The 26,364-nt window shown below is 39.6% G+C and overlaps 1 protein-coding gene across 1 annotated transcript; it reads left to right on the top strand.

The window, feature by feature from the left end:
• Window positions 1–988: 988 nt before the first annotated feature.
• LOC126367028 (DNA-binding protein RFX2) lies at window positions 989–25,824 on the top strand. The gene is given in 19 exon segments (XM_050010406.1): window positions 989–1,210; window positions 4,390–4,478; window positions 6,190–6,291; window positions 7,054–7,144; window positions 7,827–7,910; window positions 8,834–8,902; window positions 12,691–12,772; window positions 14,640–14,772; window positions 15,700–15,811; window positions 16,018–16,163; window positions 16,165–16,275; window positions 16,559–16,725; window positions 17,089–17,329; window positions 17,618–17,809; window positions 18,436–18,546; window positions 18,916–19,088; window positions 19,967–20,096; window positions 21,132–21,285; window positions 22,141–25,824. Coding segments are annotated over 17 exon segments (2,115 nt in total). The 5' UTR covers window positions 989–1,210; window positions 4,390–4,448; the 3' UTR covers window positions 21,273–21,285; window positions 22,141–25,824.
• Window positions 25,825–26,364: the final 540 nt, after the last annotated feature.

Consider the following 26,364-nt stretch of genomic DNA (forward strand, 5'->3'; position numbering starts at 1 on the left):
GTTCCTGATTCTGGGAAGTCAGTGTACTTTTTCGAAGCTTTAGAAGGTATATTCTGTTATTGCGATATGTTCAAAAAGTTTTCAAAATTACGTAAAACTTCTAAAGTAAAGTAGTGAGTATGTAGCTAATAAAGGATTTCACCAAATCTTCAATTTCTTAATAAGTCTTCAAAAGAGTTGAATTGCCATGAGGAATAGATAAATATCTAAGGAAACCGGAAGTAAACGGAAGTAAGTTAGTAGGTTATATTATAATTATTCTTATATATAGTAGTTAGACTTTAGAGATGCTATCATACATAGTTAGCCCACCCATTGAGCACAGAGAACAATAAGAGTAGATAAAATGAAACATTCGGTCTTGTCGAATATTTAGTTAAGTATGTTATGGTGTCATTACTTAGGCCATGTCAGGGGTCATTTGGCGCCTCATTAGGTAGTAACCTTGATACCAGGATTGATGAGTTTAGTTATTGATCAACTCACACAACCCATATGAGAGAAGAGAAGTTAAACATGATCTAACTTGTCATTTTTCATTTCACTGTAGTTAGTGTTTTAATATTTAATATATCTTATAACCAAAGGTTGCCTTTAACAGATTGCTACTTAACAATAAGGCCACCTATTGTACTCATCCATTTCTTTTTTGTTTGTAATTTTGTATTTTCTGTGTGTGCAATATAGTATTTTTATGTTAAATATAGTTTTTTAAGATAGTTGTCTTTCCACATGACATAATTTAATAAAATGCACAAAATTTAATGGCTGTGACTGCCACAGTCAATTGTCATATAATTGAATATAGTCAATTACTAACTTGGTATAAAACCAACTTCAATAGAAGAAATTGACTTCATAAGTAAATTAATATAATATTTTTCTAGTGTACATAAATAACCATGGGCATAAAAGTAACTGATTCGAATTGCACACTTAAATCAATTAACGATCCAATCTTTTAAGAACATCACTAGCTGTTCCGACTTCTGCCCCGGACGGAGCCCGTAGCCTAGGAAACGGGTGTAGCTACGAGACAACAACATTGATAAGTCATTTTGTTATCGCGTTACATAAAATTGTTGAAAAGGACCTTTGAAACTGTGCTACACCTCAAACGGCGCTTCGGAATAGTTTCCTATACCAAAACTAGTGTGCTACGTACATTTGAAGAAATGATGTTTTTGACAGGTCAAGGAATGGCTGGCAGGTGGGTTCGTCGTATTTTCGCTATAATTTATGAAAAAAAATCGCAGTTTTGGACCAAAAAGTTTGTAATGCGAGCGGCGGTGCGCTGAGGAAGGCGGGAGGCGCCGCACAGGCGCGTCTCCCCTATTCCCGGCGTTTATATCCCGAGCCGATTGCGTATCAATTTATCAGGGTTACGGGGCGCAGGGTCGGGGGCGGCTACCGGCGCCAGGCACGGCACGCGCCGCCCGCCGCTGCTTACGAATTACCTGTGAAACAACACTGCCTATATAATATGCTAATCATGCAGACAGTACATAAACAGACATGCACCACTCAGCTACATTTTATCACCAAAATAACCATATACTAGCCATTACCAACTTACCTACAAGTACATACAATAAATTTACTTATGTCTATATACTTTTACATTTAAATATTGAGTTCTTAGTATATTACAAGATTAATTTCTCCAAATACAGTCTTACATTTCTTTATCAGACAGTACCATATTGGTTTTATACTAAGAGAAATGCTAACAAATGACTAATCACTTATTATCACTAGATTAGATAAGTCATTGCTGCCACAATTCACATGAAATGTAATTTCAATATTCCATAATTCACAATAAACATAAAAACAATGGCTCATTACACTGTCACCAGTAATGGTATTGCTCACCCATGCATGTTACAGGCAGGTGGTACCACTGGACCGTGACCACACACCTGCCTGCACCCCCTCTATACACCATCGCATTACAACTTACCCTAGCTCAGTCTGCACAGAACCTAAAACAGTGATAGACAAAATATTACCCAATATGTCTGCTTAGTTACCAGTTGTTTGATCAATACTACTTACAGTATCTTTCAGTGAAGCCAACAATAATGTGTCATCTCTTCTACAAAGTGCTATTTTCATTTAAAATTTGAGTTTTTGTTTGTAAAATGTCGGAGATGGGGTTTGAGAATGTGTTCTACCTGGAGAGTGAGTGTTTTATATAGCTGTGTAGCGGTGCGGAGGGTCGGATGAGGTGTTGCCAGGATACGCTCCACGGATACTCTCCGCACCGAGCTCCCGGCAGATCAATAACATCTCTATCACCTGGGATAGCATTATGCAATGAGTTTGACTGACAATCCTGTTTATTTGGCAGATTATTACTTTGAATATGATTATGATTACACTTTTAAGTAGAATTTTATATTTTCTTTGTTCAATATTTTGATTACTTTTGTTTTTCATTAGTTGTTTATGTTGTTGATCTGTCTCCTTTGTTACTGTTTTTCATGTCAATTGTTTTCTTACAGTTAATTTGATTTTGCGATTTTGATAAAGAAATGTTTTTTTCTTTGGCTTTTTCCCCTCAAGGTAAAACAGTTGTTGCAATTTTTTAAGTACTTTTTCATTATACCCTATAATTTGGCTATTTACCTGTTCACGAGTAATCTCTGTAGGAAATTGCAGGTTTATTTCAAAGGGGTTGCATTTCCCCCCTTTAATTAATTAGTTGGTTGCAAGAGGGCATTAAGCTGGAGTTGGATTACTGAGGAGTAATATTGGTGATTGTTAGATGAGTGCTTGGTGTTGCTTCATGATGCTTTATGTTTTTTTTTAATTATACACAATTTTGTGGTTTCTAGTTAAGTAGCCTTTGTCTAGTACTGCATTTATAAATGTATAATTTGCATTGAATGATCCTATTAAGAGTTTCTGGTTATTTCTACACATCTCCAAGTACCTATGTAGGTATGTGAAAACAGAAAAATAATAGGGTAGTTTTGCAACTAGTCAAATCAGTTACTAAATGTCAAAACACAAAATTTACTATGGGATTTGTATGAAAAAGCAACCATTGACGTCATAGAAAAACGTGACCAAATGTCGCACTTGTTATTACATTTTTCTTTATTAAAATTAATAAATAAGTTAAATAGAAAAAGAAAACGTTTTTTTACACTTTAAGAATTATCTTAAAGTAGGAAAAAAAGCAGTGCCCACCTATTTCTACCAAAGTATTTCTCCCAGGGGAAATAGATTTCCATTAATTTCTACTACATTGACATTATAAAGTATGTTGTATTAGAGCAGTAGAAATGAATGGAAATCTATTTCCCGTGGGAGAAATACTTTGGTAGAAATAGGTGGAAGCACTAAAAGAAAGATATTTAGTAATCAGTATTTCATAATTAGGGAACTACCCAATTCCTACTAATATGCAAGTGGTTTATCAAGATTTTATAAGGTTTTCTTGTGCTTTTATTTCAGTGGTACCCAACCTTTTATGGCCAGGGGGGACGCCTTCGATTTTTATTAGCACTGTTATTAGAACACAAGGTTGCCAAATAAACAGCGTGCAACGAAAAAAAAACCTTAATTGAAATGTTTATTGTAAATTATCGTCAAATTAATTCAGTTTCAAATCTTACGTTGACTATTTTAGCTCTCGTTGACCCGCGGACCACTGGTTGCGCACGAGTGTTTTGAATTCTTCACCAACCCACAAACTATCTCATGGATAGTATGAGGATTGGTGGTGTAACGGTTGCCAGGTTGCCAAACTTGTCCAGGCTTTATGAGAGTTGCGATTTGAAATCCTACCCTCATCCAAATTTCTCGTCGCGCCCGATATACGTACGGTCACGAGTACTAATATGTATACATTTTGAAACTATGTCACATTAACTTTTTTGATATATTAAACCGTAAGTCTCATTAAATGTGAAATATGATAGTGCGACAACTTGATGAACTTTCATGTCATGAGCAATAGCTCATGACTGTACATCTTGTTAAGGAGGCGGATGTTTATTAAAAGATTTGAGTGCATTTGACCACGATCCCGCCTGGTTTTAAGCAGCGATGTGGCCTAAGGTGGAGCACGCAAACTCAAATAATACCTATTCGCTCTTGCCACCGAAATCACCAAATTATATGTATGTATCGGGGAACAATGACGCAGGGAGAGAATTCCATTCTTCAGCTGTTCGCATAATGAAGGAGGAAGCGAATCTAGAACGTCGACCACATACGGATGGAATCCCTCCACGACGTGTCGTGCGATGGTGGAAAGGTGCAGGTGGAATCAGTTCGTGCAATTTCTGTGCACACTCACACATGTAATGTAACCTGTAAAAACACAAAGACACGCGTTATTTTGTTATTAAGCTGTAATATGTTGTATGTTTGCAGACTTTGAGTGCGCTGGCGACGAGGTGCTAGTGGAGTCGTCGCCGCCCGCGTCGCCCGACATGGCGGCGCGTCTTGCGCAGCCCGCGCAGGTAACTTATACACTTGTATGTCATCCCGTCATTCATTATTCATTATTAACACCGCTCACTTGCACGATTATCATTGTCATCTCCCTAGCGTTATCCCGTTTTTCACAGGGTCCGCTTACCTAACCTGAAGATTTGACAGGCCTAGTTTTTTACAGAAGCGCCTGTCTTACCATCCAACCCGCGAACGGAAAACTAGCCCAGCAGAGTTTAAGCCACATACCTTCAAAAATGCATATCTTGGGAATGTGGGTTTCCTCACGATGCTTTCCTTCACCGCTGAGCACGTGATAATCATTTATAATTGATCATCAAACGTGGAACTGTACGAAAACAAGCGTTTAGAAGATCTTGACGTAAAACGTCAAATACGGAAGACTCGACACAAGCCCTCCTACAACTATACATTTAATTCTGCTGGCCAGTTATTCTGTGCGCCATGTGGCCGAATCTTCAAATCGAAGTTCGGTTTTGCTAGTCATATTAGAGCCTATCATAACATCGACCTGGGATAGACATTTAGGAGTCGCCGTCGCCGGACACGGCTTGGATGAGGATGGATGGAATCATTTATAATCCAAACATGGATTCGAAAACAAATCAATCTTTGGTGGTGCTGCATTCGAACCTGCGACCTCAAAGTTAGAGGCAAGCGTTCTACCAACTGGGATATCACGGCTCCCTACTTCACTTGCACGAATATATGAATGATCTACGTCAGCAGTCGTAACGTGACGCGATATGTAACGAACACTATTGGCTACGTGATAAGTAAACCAGCCATTGTCAACGGTACTCACGAAAATCTAATTAAATAGAAAGAAAATGAATTGCATATTTTTCTTGTTGTATTCGTCTATTAGGATCTCATTATCTGGTATATAGAAAACGGCTTTGGGAGTGCTGTATTTGTTTTTATTAAAGGTTGTTATTTAGTTATTCTTTATATAACTTTTCGCATAAGTATCTAAATATCTATTTACGGCAAATGTCATCGGGTCACTATTCTGATTTCAGTATAATTACAATGAGGCTATCCAGCTTACATTCTTTAAAAATCACATAGATGGCGTTGTTTAGTTTAGGAAGTTGTATTATTGTTATAAACCATACTTTATGGCCAAAGAGAATATCAACGCTTATCGTTTTTTTTTTTACTTTGGTCCACTAGCCGTACTGTCAGCATTCTAAACTCAACAACGCCATCTATGTGATTTTCAAAGAACTACACCTGGAAAGTTCCTCATTGTAATCAGTTCACGATGTCTAGAGTTCATCATCATCAGCCCATTAACGTCCCCACTGCTGGGGCTCGGGCCTTCCCTATGGATGGATAGGGAGATCGGGCCTTAAACCATCACGCGGGCCCAGTGCGGATTGATGGTTATTAACGACTGCTAATGCAGCCGGGACCAACGTCTTAACGTGCCTTCCGAAGCACGGAGGAGCTCGAGATGAAAACTTTTTTTGTGGTTACCCATCCTATGACCGGCCTTTGCGAAAGTTGCTTAACTTCAACAATCGCAGACCGTGCGCGTTTACCGCTGCGCCACCGAGCTCCTCCAGTGTCTAGAGTTAGTTATCCATAATGTTGAATTTGGCCATTCAATTCAGTGACTTGCGTCTTTTTGGACACAGAAGACAACCAGAACATCATAGAGCTCAGGGGATTCTAGAATAGTTGTAATAATTTCACCGTTCCCGGTTTATACAGACAACGGGCGCGGGCGGCGGGACGTCGCCGAGTGCAGTGCGCGAGCTCATCGTCATCCCGGAGATACCCAACTCCATACACCTGCAGCACGCCATACAACAGGTATACTGACTTTTTATTTTGCAAATCCATCCTGCCCGATACGTCAAGGTCACGGGCTCGGCGATCGGAATCATGTAGTCAAAAATGGTGGACGTAACCATGGTAACCACGATCTCGAGCGAGTCTAATAGCGTCGGTTTTCCCGATGCCGATGCGCTAGCCCGTCTTGACGCATCAGCACAGCCCGGACTCGTCATACAAAACACCTCGTTTTACACAGACCCTACACAGTCATTATTGTACACGCGCATCTGTGTGTGTGACGCCTAACACCATATGATTCAAGTCTAAACTATGTTCGATGAGGGTGAGGTAAACCTAGCTCAGAAGCTGGAGGGGAGCGGAGAGTTGCCGTTCTATATGTAGTATTGTTCCTTATTCTATGGCATCAGGCTCGATGGATTGGCTAGTCTAATAACCGAGTGTCCTTGATACTAGCCAGATTCTCACACTTCTTGATCATTTTCTAATCCTTAGAGCTGGTAAAGCTGAATAAGATGATTTGATAGACTTACAGCTGTCTGTCAAGCCTCAAGCAGCCTTCGGGGAACCTCTGCTCTCAGCAACAGTTTTTTTTTATTGTAACGCTACCATCGAGTAATTTATAAGAGTTTCATGAGTTCCTTTTATGTCCAGGCGGGTTAAAACGGCCACATCGAAGCAATTCATCTAAAAAAGCATTTTGACATTTGTTTGCATTGCTCGCTAAATGACTCGCTAATTCCTCATATTACGCACTCTAATGTTGAACTCCATGCGCAGGTGTCGAGCACGGTGGTGGAAGTGAACGGCGACAGTTCTGGTCACTCCAGTCCTACTACGGAGGCCCAGCACACCTACATCACTGTCGCAAGTAAGTCATACATATTAGATTCCTTTTCGGTAGCAATCATATTTCTTCCGTGAAGGAAACTGGTATCATCATCTCCCTAGCGTGACGAGTATCCCGTTCACCGGGTCCGCTTATCTAACCTGAAAATTTGATAGGTCCGGTTTTTGAAAGAAGCGACTGTCTGTCTGACCTTCCGATTGGAAGGGAAAAGCAGCCCAATTACAGGTTAGGTCACATACCTCCGAAAATCATCATCATTTAATATCCAAACATGAATTCGAAAACCAAATTCGAAAATCGTTATTAGAAAGAGAAGAAAGTTTTTCTAAGTCACATGACCTAGTCTACTGGGATTCTCTTCGGGTTAGAAGGTCAGATAGCACGTCGCTTCTGAAAAACCGGACTTGTCGATAACTTCAGGTTAGGTAACTAAGCAAACCTGGAACGAAATAAACGGGGTACAGTCAATGTAAAGTTAAATGTGATGTATTTGTCCTTAGAAAGAGTTAGTAAACAGAAAAACTTGCAGCTTTTTGTTATTAACGGCACAATGTAGATAGATTTTTAGCACTAAATACGAGTATAGTTTATTTGCACATTTATTTATTTTACGTGACAGTCGATATAATAAGAGACAGTTGTGTGTGCTCATGTTTTATATTTTTTATTTATGTACGTATGTATTTGTGACGTGTTGGCACAGTGCAGGGCGCATGGAAGGTCGAAGGCGATCCTATCAAGGTCGAGGCCAATGCGATCAAAGTCGAGGCGCCTGCTGATCACGAATGCAAGTTTGATTTTATTTTTTGGTTTCTTTCCTTCTTGGTTCACCGGGGAAAAACCTGTATGTCACATGTCCGCTGCTTCTAACTAGCAGATAACGCTTTCATTCGTGCTGATTCATGTACGGTCACGAGCATTGATATGTATACACATTGGTACCATGTCACATTAACTTTTTTGACAAATTGAACTGTAAGTCTCACTAAATGTCAAATATGTTAGTGCGACAGAGTCCTAAAGTGGGTACATTATATTGCTCATGACTGTACACACCATCTAATTTATTTTAAGTTGTATCTGTCATTTTCTTATCCCCCGAAAAGGAAAGGGACGGGGAGGGATTATCCAATCGACAGTCATAACATTTTTGGAACACACGTCAATTTTAGGCAGAAATTGAAAAAGCCCTCCCAAAAATAATATTGGTTGCATATCAGCGAGATGCCTATATAATTGGTCCGAGTAAATGATTCATTTTAAAATTAACAGTTGTCAATCTCCCGTCCCTCTCCTTTTCGGCGGATGAGAAAATGACAGGTTTAACTTAAAATAAAATCATGTGGTGTCTGTAGGAATCGGGGCCACTGTTTACCTCTGCTTCCAGCTCATCATTAACTACGTGCTTTCCTGGGATATCTATTCTCTTGCTCTCAAATGCGTCTTCCTCATCGTTACACCTTTACTAGGCTACCTATTTTCTCCCTATCAAATGCTTCTAGGGGTTCTAAAAATCTTTGTGGCCTTTTTGAACCCCAGCCCATGTTTTGGTTACATTTTTACCTAGGCTTGGTTTCTCTACCCAGTTTTATCTTTCTCTACATTATCTAAGTTTCTGCCTCTTAATCTGGCTTTTCGCTGTTTTGGCCTGCCAAAGGTTTATTCATTCTTAATTTATTTATATAATTTATCTATTTCGTTTTCGTACAGTGACTACGCCTTGGAAAGTCGATGTGGATCCTAATTCAATGAAGCGTGAAACGTCCAATGATTATAAAAGCAAGTTTTTTCTTTTAGTTTACATTATTATTTTGGGCTTTTGTTGCATGCTAACGGGTTGATAGTTCTACTTATCAGTGATACGTTTTAATTTTCATCGATTAAACAATAACCACATAAATCATCATTGCATCTTAATATATAAAGTCTTAAACATCTCCGAAAACTTGTTTGCTTATCGTTACAATGGACACACCATCTAATTTTATTTTAAGTTATACCTGTCATTTTCTTATCCGCTGAAAAAGAAAGAGACGGGTAATCGACATGCATAAAAATGGAACACACGTAAATTTTAGGCAGAAATTTAAGAAACCCTTCCAAAGTTTTATATTGGCCAATAAAATAAAAAAAAAAAGTTTATTTCGGACATGTTCCATAGAGGTTAGTAACAAGCAATAAACAACTTAATCTAGTGTTAGTAATAGAACGATAAAAAATAAAAATAACATTTACACACGACACGGATCGACAATTACAAATAACAATAAAACGTACACATTAACACAACACATTACTAATAAGCAGGTTCCCACCGCCTGGTCACCGGTATCTGCAAGTCCACTTCAGTATGTAAGCGCATCCAATAATCCGATAGAATTAAGTTGATAGCACACGTCAAACGGGTTTGCTTATGAGCGAGATGCCTATATTATTCATTCATTTTAAAATTAACAGTTGTTAATCATTCATCCCTTTCCTTTTCGGCGGATAAGAAAATGACAGGTATAACTTAAAATAAAATTAGGTGTCTGCAGGAATGGATGCCAATATTTATATATTCACTCTCTTTTAAGAAGGTAATGGTACCGATTTGGGAAACCATCAACTTAATTTGACAGGACTAAAACTAGCTCTATCTCTATCTTGCTCGTTTTGTAAGTTAGGGACGGCACTAATTTAAGAGCTGTCATAGTACTGAGAGAATGCGTCAGAACTATACGCCTACAATTTTGAAATTAATTTATAATACAGCACTTCTGTAGGTACATACATGATATTAGTGACGTAGTAACGAAAACTTTGAGAGATGATTCACACCATGATGAGTTGATATAAAGTGAAATTTTCCGTCGCAAAAGTATGAAACTGAAAATAATAAATAAACAGTAACATTTTCCGATGTGCGTATGTTCACAGGGTGCTTTATTGCCTAACGTTTGATGTTGCATTGTATACAAATATCCATTCACAAAAGTGTTTGTGTGGCTTCCCACAATGTTGCTTGGGAGTTTCTCAATTTTTAAGGCGATTCACGTTTCCTTTCATCTCACTAACAATTCGAGTACGAATGTTGGGGTCAGATTGAAGCCTCTGATGGACTGGCAAACAATAATAACGCGCCCCTTACATCTCTAGCTGATTATCTCTACCTGTCAGATTTATACCATATTAAATACACCCCTTATATGGACCCTATTACCTATTGTTTTCGATAAGGGGATGGTCAAATAAAAGCATAACATAAGACTATGTTCCAATCTGGGGCAGTCAGAGGTACGTCCATCGTAAGATGAACTAAGTACCACCTCACCGAGCTTTCTTTAAAAAATAAAAATAAAGGTTTACGTTTTTTTATGAATGCAATCAAGTGGAATGTTTTGGGGTTTGAGAAATAATATAAAGTGCACTATTTTGATGCCAGGTACTTACTGATACTTACCTATTACTACCAAAAATACATCTTGTGTGTTTTTCCACCCCCCTCCGGTTGATTGGGGGGAGGCCTGTGCCCAGCAGTGGGATGTATATAGGCTATTTTTAATGGTATGTATTTTTCCATTAGATTTCCAACAGTGGATTTTTTTCTTTGAATAACAGAAAATGTTCATCTGCATCCAAACAAATAATTTCCAACACATGATTAATAGCACTTGCCCTTAAAACTACCTATTGGACTTGACGAACGTATACGACGCTTAGAGATGCATATGTAAAAAAAAAATGCTTTAATAATGTCGGATAATTGTTGGATGCCCCTTCAGATTATCTACCTGAGCGCTCAACTTGAATGGGGTTGGATTTATACGGTACCCTACCGTGATATTTGATAGTACACCTGCTTGGTTACCTTTGGATGACGCGTGCCAAGCGCGCGCCGCTGAATGCTTTCTATAATATGACCTGTTAGTGGGTGTTCAAACTTTAGTACGTGGATATTAAAACAGCAGGATTTCTGTTCTTATGTGTAATAATAATATATAATAATAATCGTTTATTTACTAAAAGAACACACATACATAAAACATACATAACAATAACTGCACTAAGCACAGCTTGTATCGCAGGGGCCTATATTGTGTTTCCTGTTATTTTTTGTCGGAATTAACAATTTAATAGTTAATCAATTACGGTTTCAATGTAAAGTTACTATTTATTATTTATAGGTATTGATTATATCCTGCTAACTAGTCTAAAATAGTAAATTTAAACTCGAAATGTTATTTAGAATCCCGTTTTTTGAGCTGTTTCATTTTGTCAATAAGAATAATAAATGAATTATTTTGATGTGTAAATGTTAATGTAAAACAATTGGTTAGAAATTTGATTAAATATCCTAATTTTAAAAAAAATCAACTTTGCTAATAAATAAAAAAATACAACCTGTGTACCCCAAATCTGGTATAACACCGGCCAATAAATGTACAAAGGGAAAGTTTGCAATTATATCGCTTACATCTCTTTCACAATTGGGATAACAGGTGGGGTGTTTGGCCCACCCTGTAGGTTAGAGTGAGACAGGGTGATGGGACGGGCAGGAAGTTGTTAGAGCGGGACGGGTGATGAGATGTTCTGGGAAGTTGTGGTCCTGAGACAAGTTGCCTGGGAGACCTCCAGCGACATGGAGGTGCCTCGCTACCGGTCCTACTATCCATGTGAGTGCCTCCCCGGGCTCAAGGTTTCATAAGACAATTACACACTGCCCGAAGTGAAGCGGTTAGCTCGTTCCGTTCCTTTGAGGTGTTCATTGTTCTTCGGTTTGTTCGGGTTTAAGTTATTAAATTATTAATTAAAATGTGTTAAATTAATCAATATTTATTAAAGAGATAGGAATTTAATTTATTGAAAAAAAATATATATTTGCTGCCATAAATACTTTTTCAGGAAGTATTGTTTGTTAGTATATAGTTGTTTTAATATTGTTTTGTAAATTGTTTTTTGGGATCAAGTTATTAAATTAATAATTAAAATGTGATAAATAATTAAATATGTACTAAAGAAATATGAATTTAATATTATATAAATAAAATGTTGCTACATATACTTTTTCAGGAAGTATTGTTTGTTAGTAGTTATAACTGTACATGTCTAAGTAAGAAGAGCGGTGTCTCCTAACACAGGTTTATATTAACTTAACAGGGGACACCTGCACCTACAATAATGTAATCGCTGATGCAAATAAATATATATTTTATTTATTTTTATTTTTTTTTAGTATATAGTTGTTTTAATATCGCAATGTATTAATTATATTTGGTATTTTCAGAATAGATTTTATATTCTATATTTTTTTTAATGGAATCGTTTTAATGCGTACGAAATGTTTTTCCTAGTATTGATTTGGCGGTAAACTATTTACAGCAGTCTGTTGACGGTTTATCATTTACATCGTATTTTTGGGGCTTTTTGAGGTGCTAATTGTTTATAACATTAATTATAAGCCTTGATCAAAATAATGAATTAACCGCATCTATTTTCATACACAAAATTGGTGTTTGTTCCATCTTTAACGCTAACCTAGTTCTTAATTTTTTTTTAATAATTATTTTTTGTTTTTTTTTTTTAAGGTGAGGGTGGCAATGGTGTCAACTACCACGTGCAGTATGTGGAGCCTCAGGAGTTGTATGGACAAGGACACCAGGGTCATATGTAAGTATATAATACAGTTTTTTAGCTTCTGCTGGATTGGATGTAAAGACAAACCTTTCCAATAACAAACAACAAGCGGTAAACGTGTGTTAAAGTATTTGACAGCCAAGCAAAATTAAATTAAATTATCAAATCATTTGATTGAACTTTGCTTAGCTGTAAAATGATTAACAGCTTGTTTTTTTTATTGGCAAAGCGGGAAGTACACAACATAACATAACATAAATAGCCTATATACGTGCCACTGCTGGGCACAGGCCTCCTCTCATTAATTGAATTATCCTAGTGAGTTTTATTTATTTTTTTTTTTATCCTAGAGAACGGATGGACGCGTAAATGCTATTAGTGGTAAATAATTATTAAGGTTACAATAACTCAGAAAATGTGCTATAATAAACCCAACATTCTAATATTTTATTTTATAATTAAGTTAATAAATTTCTAATGTCGTTAGTTCCTAAACTAGCCTACTCACTATAAATTGTCTACTGGCTTGGCTGCATTTCGCATTATATGGGACTTTTCGTAGTTTTCAAGGTTAGGTAGTAGGAAGGTAGATTTTGGTACATAAAGGGGAATCGCGTTACCCCGAATATCACGCGAGCGAAGCCGCGGGCAAAAGCTAATACTATGCATCTCTGCCTACCCCTTTGGGGTTCTGGGATGAGAGTGTAAATCTAACAGACTATACAGCGTCACAAGTCAAGGAAGAAAGATTATATATTTTTTCTTTAATGCATTTGAAGCCCTACACAAATTTCGGTCATACAATAAGCATATTTCGCAATAGATCTCGTTAGCGGAACACTTCCATAAAATGGCGGCTGCGATATGGCTTCCGCGCCTTTAAAAACTTTCTTCCCGTTGGAAAGGCTGAGCTCAACTGACGTCACAACCTATTGTGTATACGGATTTCCAAGCCTCTTGCTTTTGCTTATTTTTAGATTGTGAAAGTTTTCCTTCGCCTTCCTGTTTTTGTATTTCGTCAGATCGAATTGCGCAGTTCCTGCTTGCCTTGTTCGTACCTACACTTGGGGCGTTTTCGCGATTCCGAGAATGACATAACGAGATATGCTCATGTCTACATCCTATTGACATGCTATAAATAAACATACTCATATTCGCTAAGGAGTTTTTCTTAAAAAGCGTCCGAACCGTGTTGTAAATACGTATTGCATTAAGTTATGTAGATAGCATAAGTTCGTTCCCTTAAATTAAAATGTTGGCTGTTTAAATAAAGTGCAATATCGGTTGTTAGGTGTCTTTACACACCGTCACTTGTGACAAGATGCGCCACGGACACTTTTTTACAGAAATGGTTTGTCTATTTGTAATACGAGGTCAATGGTCCCAATGGAGTAGTCAGAGGTACATCCAACGCAAGATGAACTCATCACCCACACCTTTCTGTTAGACCAACGTGATAGATAGAAAGCCGTATCGCCGTCTATAATAGTCGAGCCAACTGTGTTAATGAAAACTGCATATAAAATAAATTAATAACTCATAAGTGCAAGAATGACGCACAGTAGTAAATTACCCCGATACCGACCCCGCCGGCGTGGTTGTTGATTCCCTAATTCAACGCTATCGGCCCACCAATCCTCTCAGACGACGCCCGGAGCCGAGGTGCGCGCCAAACTGGGCACTTTTGGGCCTGTTGTCTTAAATTTTGTTTCGCTTCGGAGCCCATAGCGCTTTCCATCTGTCCGGCGAAGTAGTTAATGCTATTTGCGGCACAATAAATGACACCAAACAAAAGAAAATGGTGCCGGGGTTCGAACTGGCGCTCCCTGTTTGAGAAGGAAGCGATTGTAGATTAGCATTTGTTTTCTATGACTGAGTTATCTAGCGTATTGTCCAACAGGGACCCACTGCGCTCGTACCCGGTGTACGGCGTGGCGACAGTCGGCAACGCCACCTCCTCCACCGAGGCCACGTCAGCGGACAACAGCTGGGGCGGCGCCTCCTCCGCTGAATATACCGCCTACGGCGTAGTGGTGAGTGTTGCTTGATTTGTTACTTTATTAGGAGAGCTTACGGCCTTATTTACGAAATAATAAATCCCCCCCATGTGAGGAGCTCAACGCTCTAAGCACTAGACCACGACTTGTCCTTCAACTAAAAGGTTACTTTCGTGCCAATAGTACCGTTATATACCTAAAATGACTATCTGATTTTACCGTCCCCTTTTTGAATACCTTCTCATTATTTTCCCCCAAATATCATTTAATTGGGAACGAGTTATACTTGACGGAATATTTACCAAAGGTACCTACAGGCGTTTGATAGACCAAGAGTTTTTGGTCACCCTAGAGCAAGGGAAGTAGACCATCCTAGAGAGGTCCGTAGCTACTACGTGACCCGGTGTTGGCAGGGAGTCACCCTACTGCCTTGCCATCAGATATGTTTAAGCGTAATAATTATATAAGTAGTCGTATGTAGTAAAATAAAAATAGAAGTTTAAAAAGTAAAAACTCACTACGGAAAACTCGCGCTCTAAAAGTATGAAACAAGAAAATATTTATCTGAAATTCTTCCGAATAGGAATTTAGGAGTTAGGTGGAAACAGACGTGCATACACTCATATATTTACGTATATAGCGGTAAAACATATAACCCTCCTTTTTGCTATTTGGGCAGACACTAAACCTCTTATAGTTGGATAGCTCTTAAACTAGTGTCTTTCACTTACAATACGTGCAAGAAAGAGATGGAGCTACTTTTAATCGTGTCAAATTAAATTAGTGGTTGTCTGAGTTGGCACCAATGACATTGTCAAGAGTAAGTAAAAGTGCAGGGTCCTGAGGTCCTGAATTCGGTGGTGACTCGTCTAACAAAAAGAAACACATTCTGACTGTCCCAGGTTCAGTCAGGACACTACTGGAATAATGTTAAGTCGATGTTAACAAGCAGTGTCCCCTCAGGTGGCTGGTGACGAGGCGGAGACCCCCGCGTCCCCCGCGACCCCTGGCGCCGCGCCTCGCATGCCGCCCGCCACCGTGCAGTGGCTGCTCGACAACTACGAGACCGCTGAAGGTACACAACACCATTGTAAGCGAGACACTACGCAACATTATGCTACATTCACATTCTCCTCATGCTACCTTCTCCTGTCCATTTCACCTGGCGAGTATTTACAGTCTAGTAAAAAGTAACTGATTTGACTAGTTAGAAACTAGCCTATTCTTGTATAAGAATAATGTTATCTGAATCATAGGTAACGGGAATTGTGTTTCCTCCAGGCGTATCCCTCCCACGCTCGACCCTCTACGCGCACTACCTGCGTCACTGCGCAACACATCGCTTGGACCCGGTGAACGCGGCTTCGTTCGGCAAGCTGATCCGCTCCGTGTTCATCGGGCTGCGGACGCGGCGGCTGGGCACGCGGGGGCAACTCCAAGTACCACTACTACGGTATACGAGCCAAGCCCACCGCGGGACACGACGGCGGACCCGCACACGAGCCCGCCAATGATAAGACCGAAGTCAGTGAACACCAGGTGGGTCCCGGCTTAGACATCTGTTAATGATAGAAATCAGAACCATTAATTCAACGTAATCACATCTTTGGAACCTTATAGGCAAAGTCCAATATCTATAGTCCCAATCGTTTACGCTGCGATTGTGATTGCAACAAACATTTTGGTTAGACGTAATCCATATTCTTAAGCATTGCAAAGACAAGTTAGAAGAGTTTCTTTCTCTATCTCTAGAAAAATATAGAATGTTAACAATTTTAGAAGCAGGGTTCAGAATATGATGCCATCCATACTTGCTTCTTAGGATTCGCGCGACCGCGAGCCAGAACAAAGCGGCGCGTCGCCTTGCAGCATCCCACACAGACAGTACCTGGGCGCGGTGACGCCCCCCGACCCACCAGAGTTAGAACTCGATGAGATGCCCGAAGATGTGCCTCGGAGTGCTCTGCAGGTGCTCAGGAGACATCACCGGTGAGTTTGTCGCCGATCGGGATGAACATAACATGAGCTCACTGTATTCCAATTTCGGTCATCAGATGAACTAAGTACCCATCACTCACCGACCTTTCTGTTAGACCAACGTGATAGGTAGTGAGCCGTATCGCCATCTATAATAGTCTAGCCAACTGTGGAGGTGTGCTGTGTGGTTGGAGTGAACACAGCGTCAGGATTTCTTATTCTGGTCACTGTGTTCACTAGAGCGTCAAATTCGTCCCGGGCGTTGCTATGGAAACTCACAGGTAAATGCGACAGAAAGAATGAATGAATGAATGTGAATGTGTCAGGTAGATGCGCGTTATTGCATTTTAGTAATACCAACAATTTTCTCCGTAGCGAACACGGCGTAGAATTCCTAGAAGCCGTGGCGGCGCTCGACACGGCTGGGGTCGAGCGCACCCGCCGCGCCTTCTGGCGCCGCCCGCCGCCCGAGCTGTGTCGCCGCGAGCTGTGCAAGCTGACGGCCCGTAAGGAGGTGGCCGACTGGCTGAGGAAGGCGGAGCTCGAGCTGTACCAGAAGGCCGTGGAGCTGCTGCTGCCCGATGTGCTGCGGCCCATACCGCCGCAGCTGACTCAGGTAAGGGTAGCAGGTTGGTCAAGGTATGGCGTTAGCGGCGGTGACAGCGCGCTGCTCCGTGTCTTAGTGTCTATGTGAGCGCAGGGTCGGGATGTCTTGCTTTATATTACATCGTTACTTTCACTAGATCGACAAATCCGCGTGAGACGTCGCTATAGGTTAAAGTATATGTACAGCTTAACATCAAGTGTGCTGTGTACTGGAACCCATTTTAAAATCTATGTGCGCGTTAATCTGAAAATAATATGATTGCCAATACGGATCCATTATACATTATTTCCCTCTCAGGCAATCCGCAATTTCGCCAAGAGCCTGGAGTCTGCGCTGGCAGCAGGCGCCGGCGGAGCCCCGGCGGCCGCGGCCCGCGCGCAGGCCTCCGCCGCCGCAGCCCTCGCAGCAGCCCTGAGGCGGTACACCTCGCTCAACCACCTGGCGCAGGCCGCTAGGGCCGTGCTTACCAACCATCATCAGATACAACAGGTAACTTGTTTATAGAAATAGTTCCTTAGTTGAGTTTTCCTACGATATCAAGGAAAGTGTTCCAACGTGTGTAATAAAACTAATAAAACACCCGAAATGATAAAAGCCTAACAAAATTAAATAGGAAGGACGTTGAAACCCCCACGGGGGTTGTTACAGTCCTACCAAAAAGTAGGCTTGAAATTTTTCATACCCTTTCAAGCAACCTCCTGTAAGGTCGTGGCCTTAGGGGTAAATGTATGGTGATTTTAATGTTTGGCGGCGAGGGTGTGCTGCCGCCAAGTTGTGGTGTAAGTGATGTGTGTCGTAGATTTTACCTGAACAAACTTTTTTATTATTATTATTTTTTGAAGTACCCCGCGAGCCACAAGTTGTAGTGTGACTAGGGATCGACGCGACGATCCCACAGTGGTACGATGGAAATCGTATTATGCGTCGAACTTCGTTAGCGCGTTCTAGGCCATCTGTTAACGCCATCTGTTGCATATGGGCGGAACTAGCTGGTCCACTACAAAAATATTTACGTCGGACATTTTTGCGATAGGTTGGTCGCTTTGGAGTATTAAGGGCGATAAAATCCCCGTATACGATACAGGAGTATCATACAAATAGTTGTGTGTTCCCAGATGTTGGCGGATCTGAACCGCGTGGATTTCCGCGTGGTGCGGGAACAAGCCGCCTGGGCCTGTTCTTGCACCAGCGCCGCCACCGCGCACAGACTTGAAGCTGATTTTAAGGTATGAATGATTTCTAATGTCATTGTATTGCTTTTTTTTTGTCTTTTTTATGTAATGTTCGGAGGAAAAACGGCTGTCAATTACACAATAACACCTTGCAATTACAACAACACAACAACACAGAATGATTCTCGCCTATTTATGTTTTTTGTTGGAGAGGGTTTAGCCGCCAAAAATGTTTCGAGGTATCGTACAGAGCATAGTATCCCGCTCGCCACAAGTTGTTGTGTGATTAGGGAAAAATGATTCAACGGTGCCGTGTTGGTAGTTGCATATCGTCGTCTTAAAGGTATCGGTATCTTTAACGGAATTATTATTTGTTAAATATGTGAGGAATGAAATATCGCGCCCGTGTGGCCGTCTGTGCAGGCGACGCTGGGGCGCGGCGCGTCGCTGGAGCAGTGGGCGGCGTGGCTGGAGGGCTGCGTGCGCGGCGCGCTGGCGGCGCACGAGCGCGCGCACGACTACACGCAGCGCGCGCGCCGCCTGCTGCTGCACTGGTCCTTCTACTCCTCGCTCGTCATCCGGGAGCTCACGCTCAGGTACTGGTACACTTTTCTGCATCATTTTCACCCCCCGACGCTCCTTCTGGCAGAACATCAGTCAGTAGGTCTGCTATACAGGCTGTTAGTGACATCGTAACGAATACTGATGAGGATGATTCAGACCATCTTCTTCTATCGTGTGGGTTGTGAGGTGGATTACCAACCCCATCAACCCAGGGTTATTATTGAGTCTGACATAGCTCATGTAACGGTTACTTACTTACATCAGTAAGTAGTAACCGGGACCAACAGCTTCCGAAGCACGGACCTTGATTCTAACTTAATATCAAATGGAATTTTCCGTCATGGCCTGAATCATCCCTCAAAGTTTCGTTACGATGTCACTTATACCCTCTATATAATATCGTCACTGAAAAGACAAAATTACGTAAGCGCCAAAATGCCATTTAAATTATTTTTTCGTTGTTTTATCATACCTTCTTACCCATTTATCTAATTTTGATGACGTCAACGTAAGATTACATTGTTTATCGTTTTCTATGTCTAGCAATAACATATTATCACATGGATTGCTATTTTAGGATATTTTGGCGCTTAATTAAGTAATTGGGTCGTGTACTAGGCTCGAGATAAATTATGAAATTCTGATTACTAAATAAAGACAGATCTAGAATTAACGAAATAATTTTCTTTTTCAGTTTAATTTATGAGTTTTAATCAAGAAAAACGTAATAATAAGGCCGACATTTTATCACGTTTTTCTATGACGTCACACTGTGCTATTTCATACAAATTCCGTAGTAATTTTGTGTTTTGACGTTTAGTAAAAAGTAACTGATTTTGACTAGTTGGAAACTAGCCTATTTTGCCTTTCCAGTGACGATATGTATTTCGAACGGTGGTCCCCGTTGCAGGTCTGCGGCGTCGTTCGGGTCGTTCCACCTGATCCGTCTGCTGTACGACGAGTACGTGTCGTACGTGATCGAGCGCCGCGTGGCCGCGCACAGCGCCAGCCCGCCCATCGCCGTCATGCAGCGGCCGCAGGTACTGCGACACACTAATCAATTGCGATAATGCTGGCATTATCCCAGTTTTCACAGGGTCCGCTTACCTAACCTGAAAATTTGACAGGTCCGGTTTTTCACAGAAGCGACTGCCTATCTGATCTTCCAACCCGTGAAAGCCAGCCCCATATAGGTTAGGACACATACCTCCAAAATACATTTCCGGGAATGTGACTTTCCTCACGATGTTTTCCGTCACCGCTGACCACGTGACAATAATTTATGATCCAAATATGAATTCGAAAATCATTGGTTTAGGCCTAGAATTCGAACCTGCAATCTCGAAGTGAGAGTCAAAGGTTCTAAAAACTGGGCCACCACGGGTCCACACTAATCAATTAATAACTAATACTACATTACATTACGTATATTGTGATACAACTGAGCTGTGTTTGTCGCAGTCAAGCCCTTTCAGGCCGAGCCGTAGGCGAGTACATAATGGAGCTGCGATTGTGTGTATTTGGGGGATTTTGTAGGCAAGATTGAATAGGTATTCACTATTTGAGTTACGGCTAGTTTGCGGCTATTTGAGTTTGTGTGCTCTACCATAGACCACATCGCTGCCTTAACACCAAGGTAAATAGTGTTAAGCCGAAGCTCACTCCGGACATTCCATTAAAAAATCTCAAGTGCGAGCGAAACAGAGTCAGCGCGCGTCCCTCTTACTCTTTAGCGGCATTCATGTTAAGCGATTTTGCCTTTATTTATGTTACTTCATAACTATTGCTTCAGGGTGTTAGTGACATCATAAAGAATACTAAGGGGGGTGATTCAGACCATGATTCCGAGTTAATATCAAGTCGAATTTTCTGTCGGAAAATTATATATTTTTTTTGTATTTTTGTAATTATTTTCAGTTCTATACTTTTGCGACGGAATATTCCAGTTGATATCAACTCAGAATGATGGTTTCAATTATCCCTCAAAGTTTTCGTAACGATGTCACTAACACTCTGTATAACAAAAAGCGCCTCACGATATGTAGAAGTAATATACAATACTTATTATGATGCAGGAGGACGAAGAAGACATCCCGGAGGACGCGTCCCGCGAGGACGAGGCGGACCCGGACGACCCGGAGTGGGAGTGGGACGACGACGAGGAGGACGACGACGACTCCCAGGACTGCAAGAAGGTCAAACTCAGCTGCGGGTAGACTTCACCACCAGGTGACTATAGAGAAAAAAAAAACATCTCCCTAGCAATATCCTGTTTTTCTCACGGTCCAGGTCCGGGTTTTAACAGAAGCGACAGCCTGTCTGACGTTCCCACCTGCGAAGGGAAAACCAGCCCAATACAAGTTAGGTCACATAACTCAGTAAATGCATTTCTCGGGAATATGGGTTTCCTTGCGACGTTTTGCTTCACCGCCTGTCAGCCAACGTGATAATCATTTATGATCCAAACATGAATTCGAAAACAAATTAGACAATAATTGGTTTAGGTCTGTGCTGGTATTCGAACCTCAAAGTGAGAGGCAAGCGTTCTACCAACTGGGCTACCACGGCTTCTATAGGAAATAAGCTCATCATCATCAGCCTATTAACGTCCCCAATGCTGGGGCTCGGGCCTTCCCTATGGATGGATAGGAGATCGGGCCTTAAACCATCACGCGGGCCCCAAGGTGCGGATTTTATGGTTATTAACGACTGCTAATGCAGCCGGGACCAACGGCTTAACGTGCCTTCCGAAGCACGGAGGAGCTCGAGATGAAAACTTTTGTTGTGGTCATCCCTCCTATGACCGGTCTTTGCGAAAGTTGCTTAACTTCAACAATCGCAGACCGAATGCGTTTACCGCTGCGCCACCGAGCTCCTCCTAAAATAAGCTCATACTATATCCCGAATAGCTCTGACTACCCCATTTATATAAAACCCAAAAAATTAAAAAAAAATTGAAATAAAATTGCTTCTTAAAGTTGGTATTCCACCTCACAACTTATACGAGAGAAGAAGAATTAACGAACTTCAGAGTTATATAAAAAACTAAATTGAGTCTAAATAAAAACAATTGTGTCTTTTCAGAAATTCGTCTACAAGTTAGAAGGTAACATAACAAACCATCGGAACGGAGTAAGTGAGTCTTCTTGAAAAAAAAGAATGTATTCTAGTGATACTTACTTTGCAAACACAAGTATCCACTGAAAATATAATAAATAATATTTATTTTTCGTTAAAACAGTCATTTTGACGGTCACTATTGTATAAGTAACTAAATGTTGAATTGAATATTGATGTAAGATGTCGGGTAAGTGCTGACTTGAAATTTACGAAAACGGTTTGTGGTGTAGATATAACTTCAGTGTTAGACATCGTGAATTTTACAAAGTGAATTTGATGTGGTGAAATACAAATACATACAAATGGGACAGACGGACAGACGTAACTCAGACACAGAAGAATATTAGTCGCGTACTTACAACGATGCTTGTTATTACAATCCTCAGATAAATTACACGGTGTTAGTGACATCGTAACGAAAACTTTGGGGGACGATTCAGACCAAGATTCTGAGTTAATATCAAGTGAAATTTCCCGTCGCAACAGTATGGAACTGAAAATAATTAAAAAAATACAAAAATTTTCATTCATTTTCACACTAAATTTGTCCTTAGAATGTTGGACTTATTAACTTACTTACTGACTATTGATGACCGATTAAAAATGAAATGAGAATGCCTTGTTTTACAAGGTTTTTATTAACGCCTTTGAGCCTGTAATAAGCGGTTATTATTTGGCATCATTATGACATAATATTATATAAACAGACTATATACGTCCCGCTCCTTAAAGAACCTAAACAACTAAATAAAAACTTGAATAATATCACCAATGAGGTAAACCTAGATCAGACTAGGGAGGGAGCGGAGAGTTTCCGTTCTGTACGTAGTATCATTCCTTATTCTGTGGTCAAACGCCTGACGAAGCTTTCGTTCCACACATCAAGTTCACTTCATATATAATACATAGCCTCAATGTTTTAAATGACTGTAATAGAATGAACCGTGTTAAAGAATTCGTGTCTTTTAAATGTAAGTTTGGACAACGCTAACGTCCAGATTGCCAGGGCTACGCCCTTTGAGTATGGAAAAAGGGTTCAACTGTGTATATACGCACCGTAGTACGATTTAGTCAATTTATATTTATGTTTCAAAGCACCTGAAAGTATGTATTTAAGACATACATCAGTATACCAAAGAACGTAAAGATCGCTCAGATTATATAATAAAGACATGTCGCAGGACATACCTCCATCATATCAGTCGTGTGATTAGTCATTTCTAGTTCCCAATAGCTTGTGTTGATAATGTAAACATACAGTTTACATAGAGAAGTTAATATAAAACATATTCAACATAGTCGTTAAAATTTTCGTAGATAAATAAATTATACGCGTGTATTGCTCTCGCTTGCTCGATACATTTATCATTACGTGTGCGAGCGAGACGTTTATAGTTTTAACATGTTTGTTCTATTTGTTTCTTCTCCGCAATATTTGTTTTAGTACTTATAACAAAATGTTCGTATTTCTGTCCATTGTAAAACTATTCGATGTTACCCTTTATGGCCTAAGTCACTTAGGATTTATTAAGTCGTTAAATATTAAGTAGTCACATACGTTTTAAGTAGTACATGTTCTCATAAGACAAACTACCAAAGGACGTTGCAATTTCAATATTATTCATAGATTTAAATTGACGGAAAATATATCAGTTTGGATTTACTGCAGTAGATAAACAACAAAATACTTTGAGCGTGTTCCTAATTGGCCTATTTTTATACTACCAGTAGACAAAGACGTGCATAATAATGCACTACATAAATAATAATTTATTATCATAATAATATATATCTTACCTAGTACCTATACTGTTATAATTATGTACTTGCCAATGTGGAGAACGTTCTACATTAAGTTCTTCAGGTAGCATACTAAAGTAAGTTACCGTACTAATTAGAAATACACGATCATAATCGACATATCCTCCCATATTGATATATTTTCATTCATCGTTATTCTAGGAGTAAAATAAGCTTGACAATACACGAGCTGTAGATGCAGATTTATACGCATATTCAATAATCATAATTAAGCATTTTCTATAATGACGAACGTAACTCAGCCTTGATGGATGCCTTATACCGTGTACCTCAAATTGCCACGTTGTTTGGTAAACAGGTTGTGCCGCAGCAAATAATGTTAACAGATGTTGTGATTGGTTTGGAATTACTTAATCTGTCTACGAGTATGAGGAGATTTTATAAGGACGTGTCTCGGTTGAAGATGTCATCCGCCGGGTTTTCAAATTAGGATCTTGTTTGTATGTTAAGTGCAGAGTTCGAAACTTAAAATTGGTAGACTGGTAATACCATAGAGCAACAAAGACCTCCGCGGACCGGAGCGAAATAACCACATTTTTTAATGTAAACACGTCCCATTTATTCGATTATCTTTCAATCGATAATTCTTGTCTTTTGTCATTCATCGATTCACTTTTTGAAATTAGATTTCGAACTCTGAAAAATAAATACGATGAAAACAAATAGTGATACTGTTTTACATAGAGGAATGGAATAAGTAACGGATATTTGAAATTCGAATTCGAATGTTTTATTGATAAAGAAATATCTTCGATCGAGACATATTTACGAATATGGAACTTAGATTGTATTTATTATATTGGCCATTGACAATAGTGTAACGTTCTCTGGGGTCCATTTATATTAAATTGTATACTATATTCACATTAATGTTGGTTCTTTCGGTTTTTTCAAATGGGGCCCCGGAGTCGGCCCACCAGTGCCTACGTAAATAGTTTATCTTTAAAATATAATAGATATCAGTCATCAGAAATGCCTTCAAGTAGAAAAAGTATCACACTCGAAATTATTTTTGTCAGTTGTTTATTGGAAAAATGTTTATTTATTTTTGCATATTTAGTACGATTCGGAATTGCACTAGATTAATAAAGTAAATGTCGTGCATTATGGACGTTACTTGGTGATTCCTCTTGGATCCGAGTAGCGTTCACATATAGATGTTCGCATATGACCATATAAATGTAATTTAAGTAAGCGGTAAGGTATTGCAATGAGTGTTTGGAATACAGCCGGACTGTAGCTAAACGTTCGACCACCTTTAGTACAACTTGGTAGACATTGGGATCACTAAACGCCTGAGCAACGCCTTTATGATAGGTTTAATACATTTCCAACTTTACTAGATGTTCCAAACCTTTTTTGGTGCCGATTCTGTCAGACGCCAACTTAATTTTAATCTATTTCGACGTTTCTAAAACTAGTTCTATCTCTGTCTTGCACTCATGGTAAGAGAAAGACGGCAGTATTTTTAGAATTGTAAGACTAAAATAAAATTAAGTATAGTTGGCCAGAATCAGAACCACAATCTTTAATGGATTGACAAATCCATGAATAACTCGATTAGTTGCCATAGAACTTGAATACAAATTCTCGTTTATTTACTGAATTAAATGTACATAATCAGATTTAAAGAGAGGAATTCTCTGCCGTTTTCTGTATTTCCGAATGCATATAACCCTATGTGCTTTCAAAGTCAGAGTGAACAGGCACCTTTTGGGCGAGCTCGCTTCATCTTAGGTATCGTCAATGCCTTTGGGGAAGTCTGGGGCCAAAAGAAAACCCATCAAAAGTAAAAAAAAACAGTCGAAAAAAAAAGATTTTTTTTCGCATATGTTGCCTTATAGCGCAAATATCTTATCGCTTTTCTGTAAAATTACATTCTGACGTGATTTTACAGAAAATTTTTGGGGAACGCCGATTAAAAAGTCGCTCATTGCTTGCCAGAGTTCTATAGCAACTAGTAGTTTTATTACTTAGCTACAGTAATTGGTGTGTCACACGAGCTTAAACTTTTGTACCAAGTTAATTAGGTAAGGGTGTATTGATTTGTTCCATTATCAGATGTTTAAAATAAGCAACGAATTGTTTGGACTGCACTCCTAACGTTATGTTACTAATGTTATTTATTTCAGCATTCCATTTTATGCACAAAACACAGGAGTAGGTTCTGACACACATTTCTTTAATTTATTTAAAGCTCCGTCCGTCGAAAAGGAAAGGGACGGGAATCGTCAGCTTATTTTTTTTTAGGGACAAGCAAGGTATTCAAAAGTCGTATCATAAGTTCCTTTCGTATTCGGCGGATTAGAAAATGACATATAGTAGTTAAAAAGAAGAAGTTTATCGAAAGAAATGTTTGTCTGAAAC

This window comes from Pectinophora gossypiella, chromosome 5, assembly GCF_024362695.1.
Source record: "Pectinophora gossypiella chromosome 5, ilPecGoss1.1, whole genome shotgun sequence".
Classification (NCBI taxonomy): domain Eukaryota; kingdom Metazoa; phylum Arthropoda; class Insecta; order Lepidoptera; family Gelechiidae; genus Pectinophora; species Pectinophora gossypiella.